Source organism: Ranitomeya variabilis, chromosome 6 (genome assembly GCF_051348905.1).
Source record: "Ranitomeya variabilis isolate aRanVar5 chromosome 6, aRanVar5.hap1, whole genome shotgun sequence".
Classification (NCBI taxonomy): Eukaryota; Metazoa; Chordata; class Amphibia; order Anura; family Dendrobatidae; genus Ranitomeya; species Ranitomeya variabilis.
Window position 1 is genome coordinate 440,086,360 of NC_135237.1, and position 12,667 is coordinate 440,099,026.

The following is a 12,667-nucleotide window of genomic DNA, read 5'->3' on the forward strand; positions in this document are numbered from 1 at the left end:
CTGTGCGCCCCCCGCTGTTCTGAAAATACTCACCCGCCTCTCATGTTGGCTGTCGCTGCTTCCTGTCCTGGCCGCACCTTCTACTGTATGCGGTCACGTGGGGCCGCTCATTTACAGTCATGAATAGGCGGCTCCACCCCTATGGGAGGTGGAGCCACATATTCATGACTCTAATCGGCGGCCCCACGTGACCGCATACAGCGGCCAGGACAGGACAATGCGAGGGAGGCGGGTGAGTATTTTCAGAACAGCGGGGGGGGGCGCACAGGGGGTGGGAGGGCGGGGGACAGATAGATCTTTCTTTTAAACACTATTATTCATATCTTCTATGCAGCAAACGCTGCTGCAGGGAAGATATGAATGGCGGCTTCAGCACCATGTGGGGGGGACAGCGCTTACTGTAGCGCTGTCTCCTGCACGACACAGGGACTGCACACGGAGAACGTCCGTGTGCGGTACGTGTTTTACACGGACCCATTGACTTTAATGGGTCCGTGTAATACGTGCGCTCCCACGAACACTGACATGTCTCCGTGTTTGGCACACGGAGACACGGTCTGCAAAAAATCAATGACATCTGCACAGATGCATTGATTTTAATGGGTCTACGTGTGTCAGTGGCTCCGGTACGTGAGGAAACTGTCACCTCACGTACCGGAGCCACTGACGTGTGAAACCGGCCTCACCTGAATTTGGAGGGAACAATTTTCAGTCATATGGGCGGGGTTTTCGGGTGTTTGATTCACCCTTTCCTTACCCGCTGGCTGCATGCTGGCTGCAATATTGGATTGAAGTTCATTCTCTGTCCTCCATAGTACATGCCTGCACAAGGCAATATTGCCTTACGCAGGCGTGTACTATGGAGGACAGAGAATGAACTTCAATCCAATATTGCAGCCAGCGGGTAAGGAAAGGGTGAATCAAACACCCGAAAACCCCGCCCATATGACTGAAAATTGTTCCCTCCAAATTCAGGTGACAGAGTCCCTTTAAGAAACAATCAATGCATCCTATATACTCCAGAATAGTATCAATAAAAACTTCAGGTGACCACGCAATAAGTAATCCTATCTATTTACGACTGAAAAATTAGGAGTTTTGGAAAATGGTGACTCAAGCTAATTTTTTGGGGGACAAATTTCTGGATTTTTTCCCCCTTTTAGATAAAAAAATATGCAAGTTTTGCATCATTATATTCATACTGAGATGGACAGTCATATTTTCAGGTCATATTTACAGCAGAATGAACTCAAAAAACTAAACCCAAAAAACCATTGTGGAATTGTTTTTTTTTTCATAATTTCACTTGACTTGGAATTTTTTCCATGGGCAGCACTCGGACCAAAAATACAGTCATGTGAACGAGCCCTAAGGGAGGTAAACCACTTCTAATAAATTTTGGCAATGTTTTTATCCCCTCTCACCATGGAAAATACATCACGTCTAAGTTGTTGACCGTATCTTAACATTAGGCTATGTTCACACGTTGTGTTTTTGCTGCATTTTTTTAATGCAAATCTTAAGCTGCGTTTTACAGTGCCAGCAAAAGCTATGAGATTTCAGAAATCTCATACACACATTGTTTTTTTCCTGACTGAATTGGAAAACTGCTGCGTTTTTGAAAACTTCAGCATGTCACTTCTTTCAGTGTTTTCGCAGCGTTGTTTCACCCATAGAAAACAATGAGTGCAAAAACGCAGCAAAAAGGCAGGTATCAGGTTTTACTGCATTTTTATGCAAACACCTTTTTTCTATACACTAAACTTTATCAGCATGCACAAGGGACAAATGTACCTAATAAAAAAGCAGCAAATATGCAGCAAAAATCCGAAGCAAAACCTGCTTTTTTGTAAGCAGCTGTTTTACTGCCACGAGAGCAGGTTTTGTCTTATGAAAAACAAACAACGTGTGAACATAGCCTTAGTCTTTCAAAAAAGATTCTGCAGAAGTTGAGCTGTGTGAGATGTAGGAGATGATAAGTAGTGCCATTTTCATTTCTGTTTTTATAACTGTTTATAGTCATGACATGAATTATTTGATAAATACTATCAGTGTCTGCACTTGTCACATTAATAAGTCTGTCTGTATTTCCACTTGTGGTAACAATTTAAATATCTTCACCCCATTTTCAGAAGAAATACTATGTAATGAGGAAACATTACAAGGCTTGCAGCCAAAAGCAGGATGGAGTTGCCAACAAAACAAACTCGAAAAAGAAAAGAAAATCAAGATCCCGTACGCTCCAGGTACTGTATGTAACTTTAAGGGCTCATACCCCTTTGTGAGAAATACGGACGAGTGCAATCCGATAAAAACATCAGATTGCACTCTGACCAAGGTTATTCACTGGGTTACATCTCATCTGCGATTTTTTTCTCAGCTGAAATCGGACTGAGAAAAAAATCGCAGCATGCTGCAATTTGCTGCATATCTCGGACGAAACTCGCAATGCAAGTCAATGGATGCACGAAAAAAAAACCACACAGCACTTGCACCATGTGAGTGATGTCTGTTTTTTACGCACCAGTGTCCTTTGAAAAGCCGGTAATTCATGTGTGGTGTACAGTAAAATCACACTGACAGGTTATAATAGAATAGGTAGAATAGAAATATATACATATAAAAAAATGACGTGGGGTCCCCCCATAATTAATAACCAGCTGGTTATTAATTATAGGGGGATCCTACGTCATTTTTTTTTGGGGGGGGTCCTCTATTTTATCAGCCAGTAAAGGCTAAGTATACAGCTGTGAGCTTATATTAATAGCCTGGGAAGCTCCATAAGTATTACCCCCTTCCCAGGCTATAAAGTTTTAAAAATTGTGCGGGAGCCCATGCCCTTTTTTCCCCAAAATAATATTTTATTAGTTAAATACATGTCCAGTAATTTGCACACACACTATGCTAATTGTATTTGTCACACACATCTATATACCTACCTATTCTGTATGTATTTACTGTATGTAATCCATCTCTTCTATCCTGTCGGCTCCTGCAGGGATTTTACCGAACCCCACAAATGAATTATCGGCTGTTCTTCTATCTATCTATCTATCTATCTAATATAAATACATATATATATACAGTATATGTGTGTGTCACTGACATGTGTATATATATATGTATATATATGTGTGTATTCTATGTGTATATATCTATTCCAACTATTCTATTCTAACCTGTCACTCTGTGATTATACTTTTAATCTATCTAATATTTAAATATACTGTATGTGTGTGTGTTTTGAAGAATATTTCGTTTTAAAACTGTGTAAATGACAGAGAACTGCTGTATGTAAAAGCTCATGTTAAAATCGCTTTGCACACGGATTGCATACGCATGTCATACGGATGTTGCGTTTAAAAATCGCATTGTACTCGCATGACACTCGCATAGCACTTGTCCGTTTTTTCGGTCCAGAGATCTTACTGCTTTTTTCCTCGCATATGGGTGTGAGCCCTAACATTTAATATTGCTCCCATTTATCAATAGTAGTGACTTATAATGAGATCAGGAGGCTCTGTTGGCCGCACGTCCATAGCTCTACCCACCTACAATGGTCAATGGCCGCACAGCTTGTGGATGGAGTTTCGGTCGTGTGGCTGTCGCATTGTTTGATTTCACTGGCCATAGACAGTAACATTAGCAAATCCGCAGCAAATTAATTACAAATGTAGAAAAACCAACACATGTTTTATGTAAACATCCTGACACACAACTAAATCTCATTGGATTTTGGTTTTTAACCTTTCTTGAAATTGAGTTTCATGTTTTGGAAAATAAAAAAAATGCCCAAAATATCTGACGTACATAAAATCACTCCAGGAGGTGGGACTGGAGGACATCATTTATAACAAATTTTGCGACTTTTCAAAAAGTCACTATTGATGAATGAGGCAAAACCATCTGTAAACCCTAAACTCTGCCCACAGCTGCAAACTAAAAAAACCCGAGACAGGTAAAACATATAACGCAGACTTCAAAAAAGGCGCAAATGAAAAGATGAACATGGTGCAAATGAAATAAAAGGGGCAAAATACCAAATACCCCACAAAAACAGGAGCAAATGCAGTAATGAATTGGGCCATTATTGTTTAGACTCAGGGCTGCACCCATAGGTAGTAGATAACGTGCTAACTTGGGATACCCTTTAAATATGCATTCACATGAGTCCTTTTACATTGCTTTTTTTTTTCCATGTTATCAATATTAGATAATGAAATCACCGTCACATCAGTAGAAAACCGCCTATGGTGTGTAAAATGTGAAGGTGGCTAGTAGAGTTCAGAAACCTCAGTCAGTTCAGCCATAGGTAAATGTATTAACCTCGGCACTCTCATCTACGGTTCAGTGCATTTCATTGTATAGAGAGCAGGAATACTAAGTAATGACCCACGAGTTGTACAAGCCCCGGCCAAGGGACAGTCTCACTCTACATGTGCATTCTCGATGAAGACCATGGGAATGAACATGTTACATAAAATAGTCCATCACGTATAAGCAAGGACAGAACCATTAGTAAAGCTTCATTTTTAATCATATAAGATAAAAAAAGCCATGCTCAAATCAACACATGATAGGAACACAAATAATGAATAAAGATAAGAACCAAAGTCAGAAATATATAATGTGCCTGATGACAACCTGTGCAGGATAAAACATGGACAGGCCTCACCCGTATCCTTTGGTAGGAATGCCGCATGCAGGAAGCAGGAGCTTGAGGTTAGGGGACAACAGTAGTAGCACTTTTATCCCCTTTCATGCCCCATGTAGATAGCTCCAGGCCTGAAAAGGGCAGTACCTTAGTGGGAACCTTAGCTAAATACACCCCTAAATACCACCCAACACGTTTCAGGCTCAATAGCGAGGCTTCATCAGGGTAATGAATGCATTGAAAAAGGCAGGGGGTTCAACAAAGGTAACATACAGCTCTAGCAAAAATTAAGAGACCACTGCAAAATGTTCAGTTTGTCTGATTTTTCTCTGTATATGTATATTTTTGAGTAAAATGTAAGTTGTTCATTTATTCTATAAAGTTCTGACAACATGTCTCCGAATTTCCAAGCAATACATTTTGTATTTTTTTTCTGAAAAGGAGAAATGGTGAAAATTAAAAAACAAAACAGTGCTTTCAGACCTCAAATAATGCAAAGAAAACACGTTGTTAATAATTTAGAAACAACAATACTAATGTTTTAACTCAGGAAGAGTTCAGAAATCAATATTTTATGGAATAACCATGATTTTAATCACAGCTTTCATGCTTCTTGGCATGCTTTCCACCAGTCTTTCACACTGTTCCTGGTACAGAAAAGTAAGCAGTTCTCTGTGTGATGGCTTGTGACTATCCATCATCCTCTTGATTACATTCCAGAGGTTTTCAATGGGGTTTAGGTCTAGAGATTGGGCTGCCCATGACAGGGGTTTGATGTGGTGATCTCTTAATTCTTGCCAGAGCTGTAAGAATAAGTCATTAATGGGGTCCAGCAATGGTAAAGTGACTTAAAAGAGGAGTGTGGAGTGCCAGACAGCTTCTAGGGGGTATAAGACGAGCCTATGCTCGTGGCCAACTTTAAATCTGTATTGAAGTCTGATGTCATAAACAGACAAAATCCTGGCACATATTAGGGGGAATGGAGTGGAGTTGTGCCAGCTTTTTAAAAAGCCTCGATTGGTGAATCATCTAAAACATCTAGAATCACTAAACTTTCATGTAAAACAGACTTTGATAAAGAAACAACTAGAATAATGAATTGGAATCAAACAAAAAAGGCACAAAGCTGTACAAAAAGGGGTACAAACGTAATGATGAATTGGGGTCCTTATGTTCTAGAAGCAATGCCATATACTTGCATCATACAAGGGCACAGCCTCCTGTATAGCACTGTTGAGGGAGGATTTAAAGTGATCCTTCACGGTTAACCCAGTGATTTCCAAATTAATATATAAAGTGTTGCCGGCAACTGAAAATGACCAGACGGAGACGTGTGTCTCTGTATGGGGGATCGAGCTGATCTCTAGCCCCCGTTTATTCTGCATATCATTTTTATAATCATAAAAAAATTATACTTCAACCAATCAGCATAAAAACACGTTCACGGTTTTTAGCCTATAAGAATGCAGAACTTCAACCAATCAGCATAAGAACATGCTCACAGTTCTTAGCCTATAAGAATGCAGGAACAATCTGTGCGTCAAAGTTTTGTAGAACAATACACCCTCAGTCTCATGTTCTGTCCAAGTTGCAACAATCAAGGTCTCATCAAGGTTTCATACCCTCAGTCTCATGTTCTGTCCAAGTTGCAACAATCAAGGTCTCATAACAGCAGTAAAGTTTAGCCTACTAACAAAATTTATATCAAAACAACAAAATGGAGTCGAAAAGCACAAAATGGAGATTCTTTCTTAATTTCTTCCTTCACATTCCCCCCTAGATAAATTTTGTTAATTAATGTCCAGCATCAGAGATACCATCCCAAGCTCTAAGCTCGAGGGGTACTGGTCTTCACATGGCTGGTGCCATGTTACCAGCCATGGCTGTTGTGGCGTACCCGTCCCCCCTGTATACTAGAATTTACGAATAACAATTATTGATAACAGTAGTGGGGATCTTTTGAAGACAGCCATGCGCTTGGCTTCAACATCTTCATCAGATAACTTTGTGAAATTGGTGTAGAGAAGAGCAGAGATAGCAACGCTTTTGGTTTCATCATTAGTTATCCTAGTGCAGAATTTCCTAATACACACAGAAATACACCAAAAAACAAGTTTTAGTATTACATACATGACAAAGATAAAAGTAAATACTGGCAGCCATTTTAAATACAGTTATATCTGCAAGCATAGGAAAAAAGTTATTGTTTCACAGTATAAGAGTATGGCAGTACAAAAAGTATATAAGAAAATATATTTTCACCTTGACAATCCCCCCTAAATACTAAGTTTTTTTCCCTAAAGAAAGATCCTTCGAGACTGTCCATGTGATGGGAAAAGGGGAGGTGGATTTCTTCATCCAGACACCTCAGAAACTCTCCCCTAGCGAGAGGCCTCCAGGCAGCTGAACCCTTCACTAACCTCACATGGAGTTCTCCCACTGTCCCTAAACTAAATCTCTTAGCATCATCTGAGAATGGGGGGTTTTGTTTACTCTCTTGAGGGGGACATACTTAGGGATCTCCCCTGGATCAGTACCATTGTACTCTGGTGGGTCTACTTCTTAATTGTGGAAGGTGCCAGTCGGGATTGCTTTCACTAACTACCTAGGCCTGCCCAGGTGCACTTATACATCCATCATATTGTCATTATTTGTTTGTAAAATGAGAAAGGTTGGTTCTCAGGGTCAGCCAATTGCTTTTGCGTAGCTAGCTAGTCAGAGGGCCTCCAGGGATAATACTCCTGTATCTGTCTTACCCTACCTGATGTGGTTGGTTCTCTGGTGGTGGGGGCGACATGACATGCTGGTCTACAGCTCCTTCCCAAAAGGATTACTGTCAGCCTACTCCCAAAAGTTAATGTCTCCAGTATCCACCAACCACAATCCTGTGTCAGCTTCTTATATCACTACATGTGATCTTGTCTGGACAGGATTCAGTGTAATTCTCTTAGGTCGGGTTGCAGCACGGGTCATACAAGTGTTAGGGCCCAAATCCTCAACTATACCCTAAAAGGCATGACAGCTATAATTGACAAATCTTTGTTCACTGTAATATATATATATATTTGATCCATTCAACATTTTTATTAATCTGCACCTGTGGGATTATAGAAACAATGCCGGAATAGATCTGGTTCTGGGCTTTAAACTGGTCGGGCACCCCCCTTGGCACCCCAATAGCATCAATATATATTATTGGATCTTCTTCATAACTCATGTAGAGCTGATCAAGACTTCTCCTCTTTCTGGTAAGTTCATCAGGTATCTTTGGATCCCAAAAATAAAATCTTGAACTGCATGGCTAGTTTAACAGGGGTGCATTGGCCTATCCAGGCATTAGGCAACCTAGGACGGAGCTTACCATCTCCACATAACCAATAAATGTCGTACATATATTCTGTATATTTGATTAGCAAATCAGTATCTAGAGAACTGCTCCCTTTGCAGAAACCTGTCTCGAAGATCCCTACTAGTGTACCTGTGGTGTCGTGGGAATTATAGCAGGTGTAATTGTCAGCTAATACGGTTACTTCTCCTGGGACCTTTAGTTTAGGTTCCTTATGAAATAGTGGGACATAATCTGGGCAATCAGTGGACTTCAAACCTTTCAACAGATTCATGACACAGGCAGTGGTGTTGTCATCAGGAAAAAGCAATGCATGTGTGTAGAGATGTGTATTCGTAGCAGCACAAGCAATACATCCTACAGAGATATTCTGGACTCTAACATTGTATCTCACCCATTCTAACCATAGGTTTTTCCTTGGGGCTGTTTGTGTTTCTATGGAAAAAACCTCTTGCCAACTGAGAGCTGGAATGGGGATCACTTCATTAACTACATTTTGCAAACGCTCACCTGGGCTTGTTTTAGGTGTACTGGTAACAGGGGCTTTGGTTGGTCTGAAACTAATATCCTGGAGCTGTATTTGGCCTAAATTCCCATGGTATCCACTACTAAATACATAATTATAATGCCTTCCCAGTACAAATGTCTGCAGGTCAGCAGATTGGGGCTTTCGAGATTTAGGAGGAGGGGGTGACAACTTTTACCCCATTTACAGCCCCTAAGTGGTTGCAGAAGGGCTGTTAGATGCATTTTCTCACGGAGACTCCTACCCGTCCCATCCTTGGGAACATGGCTTCACTAGGTTTATATCCCCAATCATCCCCTGTATTCCAGGCAGCATCTGACCAATAATAACGGTTATTGTTGTCATTTCTGGTAACACACATATAAAACTGGATGGTCCCCTCTACCACCCGTTCAGTCTCGAGGCACTTGACTACATCACAAAAATCAAATCGCCAGATATTTGCCGGGGCTGTCAGGTTTACCCAGAGAATAGTGGGACCAGAATTCTTATTTTTACAATAAGGACCAAAGAGGTAGGGGCGAGGATAGCCCTCAGTTCCAGGATCAAAAACAACAGTCTCTTTTACAGTGTGAGGCATGGATCCAGGTGCTCTTTCCTTCGAGTTTTACTGCAGTGGGGGTAACCAGGATCACCGTGTGGGGTCCTTCAAATCTCGGCTGGAGACAATCTCTGCACACAAACTTTTTCACATACACCAGGTCTCCTGGCACAAAGGGATGGTGTCCAGGAACCTTGTCTGGGTCTGGAAAAGAACTGAAAACGGTTAAATGCACTTTGGCAAGGTGTCCATGTAAGGCCTGCACATAGCTAGTCAAGTCCTGGTACTTGAGCTGCAACTGTTGTGGAAAGAAACATTTAAGATTGGGGCCCCTGCCAAACAGAATCTCATACGGTGACAGTCCTGTCTTCCTGTTTGGGGTATGTCTTATTAAAAACAAAGCTAGAGAGAAACATTCTGTCCATGGTTTCATTGCCCTCTGGATTTTAAGCTTAAGAGTTCCATTTAGTCTCTCCACTTTTCCACTGCTCTGTGGATGGACTATGCAATGCTTGACTTACCCCCAGTGCTGCCATTACCTCTGACATGATCTCTCCAGTAAAATAGGAACTCCGATCGCTTTCAATGACTTCAGGAACTCCATACCTGCATATGATCTCAGCCATCAGTTTCTTTGCCGTTGTCTTAGCCGTAGCTTTGGCAACTGGGTAGGCTTCTGGCCAACCTGAGAATAAATCAATGCAGACCAACACATACTCATACGTCCCTACCCTGGGTAACTGAATATAATCATTCTGCAGTCTCTGGAATTGGTTAAAGGGGCCGGGGAGTGTGTTTGGATGGGGTTTTCACTGTCCTACTCTGATTATGTGTGGCACATATCATGCAGCTCTGTACCTGCCTTTCTGCGCAGGTGGAAAACCCCGGGGGCAATCCATTGTCTCTGTAGGGTGTCACACATGGCCGTCTTCGAGTGGTGCACATTCCCGTGCAGAACCTGTGCCATCATTGGGTACAGTACCTGTGGCAGGCAGACCTTTTCACCCCTCCCCCATAGTCCAGTGACGGTATCAGAGCAAGCCCCTATCTTTTGCCACCTATTTTTCTCCTCCTTACTTGCCTGTTCTTGTAACCGGGCTAAGATGTCTTTCAACACAAATGGAGATGGTGGGGTGTCTAGGTGATGTACTTTAGAGGCTACAGGAGTGCTTGCTGCTTTCTTGGCAGCCTGGTCTGCCAATGCGTTACCCTTTTGTCCGTCCATCAGTGCTTTTGTTATGTGCCTTTACCTTTATAATGCCTGTTTGGGTGGGAAGCTGTAGTGCATTCATAAGTTGCTGGACTGCCTCAGCACGTTTAAAGGGGTGGCCATTTGCTGTCAGGAAAGCCCTGGCTCTCCAGATAGGCCCATAACCGTGTATAATGCCAAAAGCATACCTGGAATCAGTGTAGATATTTACAGTCTTACCTTCTGCTTCTTGTGCAGACATATGAGCTGGCATTAACTCTGCCTTGATTACCTCATGTTCTGAGACCACAGCATATCTGGTACAGAAGCGTCCTTGGTCATCTTGGTGACGGGATCCATCTACAAAAAGCTCAAAATCAGCATTAGAATAGGCACACTAGAGACCAGCCGTTTCCTGAGACATCAATTTCAGACAATCATGTGGTTTGGAAACCTAATCTTGTTCCTCTGGATCCATTCTAGAAAGAAAAAATATCCTTTAGTGTCCTTTTTCATGTCACCTACTCCTCCCCCCTTTGGATCCATAGGAACTAGGGGAAAAGTAGCGGGGTTCAGGACAGTGCACCTTTTTTTTTTTTAAATCACATTAGTAGGCATGAGAATAGCACACTGAAGTCGCAACTGTCTAGCCATGGACATGTGGCCAGGTTGTACTTGGTTAAGGATACTATATACATCGTGTGGGGTGGCCATAGCCTCTCCTGGTTGCAAGGGGCCATAAGTGGCAAGGTAGGCCTGACACTCTTGGGCTATGACTGGCCCCCCTTTGGCATAACTGTCCACGTCAACTGTCATCCCTGATAAATGAATGCAAACAGAACTGGCAATCTGGGTATAATGGAATGCTGAAGAAGACATTGGCAAGATCGATAACTATGAACCAAGCGGCATCCTGAGATATCTGGGACAAAAGAGTATGTGGCTTAGGCACCACCGGAGTTTCTGGAACAGTAACTGCATTAACTGCCCGTAGACCTTGTACCAGCCGGTACACAGGGGGTTGGCCGGGTGGGGTCTTTTTCTTAACGGGAAACAAGGGTGTGTTACATGGGGAAACACAGGGTATCAGGGCACCATTATCGAAAAACATTTGTATTTGCCCCTTGAGACACTGCTCCTGATCATATTTCAAAGGGTATTGATGGACTTTAGAAAAAGGGGCACCAGGTTTGAGAAACACTTTTACTGGTTCTACAGGCATTATTGGGGGAGAATCTGGGTCTATCAGGACCATCATAACTGTGGGAAGGGCATGTAGGATACAGATCTCATTATATTCATCTGCATAGGAGTTATATAACGCAAGAACCATCTGACCATCATCTTGGAATTGTATTCTGGAGCAGAACTGTAATAATAAATCTGCCCCCAGTAAATTTACCGGACATGAGGGAGAGATTACGAACTGAGCAGTAACTTCAGGGAAAGGTCCCACAGGGATAGGTTTTATAAGAGTATATTTATTGGGTCTGTTATCTACTCTAATTAAAACAAGCTCTTGATCTGAGAATTGACATGGGGCTGGGGAGGGAGATTCCCAGACAGGGTTAAAAGGGATATCTTAGTATGAGACTAGATTTGTGTAAGGTGGGGAGGGCAGGGGCTGAACTCTGATAAGGAATGAAGCTTCGTCCTTGCAGCTGTGAAAGGGGGGCTGTCTGCGTTTAGCAAGGGAAAGGTGGGGGCTACAACTCCGGGTCTTCTTTGCTTCACAATTGTAACGGACCTCTCTACACTGGGAATTAGTAACTCCGCATACATCACAGATCCACGCAGCCGGATCATAGGGTGGAGGCGCACTAAGTTTTGGCAACCCACAGAGCTTACGGTCGGGAGAAGAGGCTTGATTTCCTGGGGAGGGACTTTATCATCAAGCAGGGACTTTCTCAATTCCTTCCGGTACCACAAAACATCCAGACTTTATCATAGGAGTAGACAACTTTCCTTTTTCAACGTAACGGTAACAAAAACAACTAGAATTCACTTTCTCTGTTGATCCTCAATTTGCTATATATCAACCACTTGCTTTTACCAATCTTTCAATCACTTACAAATTTCCTTCTAAAACTAAACACTAGATTTCACTTTCAATTTTCAATATTTCACAGATCTACCAGCGCGTACAACACTAACTCAAAAGCGCAGCGACGTGCGCGCGCCCCCTCCCTTTTCAGAAACAGCGATAAGAAAGATCACAGCATTCCTCTACACAGAGAAAAAAGACAAGCAATAGCGCAGCTACGCGACCCCTCCCATCGGATATTTCAAAGACAAACACAGAAACAGAATCACAGCAGTTCTCAGACTTAATTAATTTCTACAAAATCTTCATCGCACAATTCACATACCAGATTGAGAATATTTTCCCTGCATTCCTGACAGATTTCTTT

The 12,667-nt window shown here is 42.1% G+C and overlaps 1 protein-coding gene across 5 annotated transcripts in view; it reads left to right on the top strand.

Moving 5' to 3' along the window:
* Positions 1 to 12,667, top strand: part of LOC143782681 (E3 ubiquitin-protein ligase RNF138-like) — a 64,289-nt gene that overhangs the window by 50,107 nt on the left and 1,515 nt on the right. For 4 of the 5 annotated variants that reach the window (XM_077270406.1, XM_077270407.1, XM_077270405.1 and 1 more), the window contains exon 5: positions 2,133 to 2,246. In XM_077270406.1, coding sequence (XP_077126521.1) covers positions 2,133 to 2,246 — 114 coding nt within the window. Of the gene's footprint in view, positions 1 to 2,132; positions 2,247 to 4,213; positions 4,313 to 12,667 lie in introns of all 5 variants that reach the window. The other variant, XR_013217021.1, reaches the window with a different exon arrangement.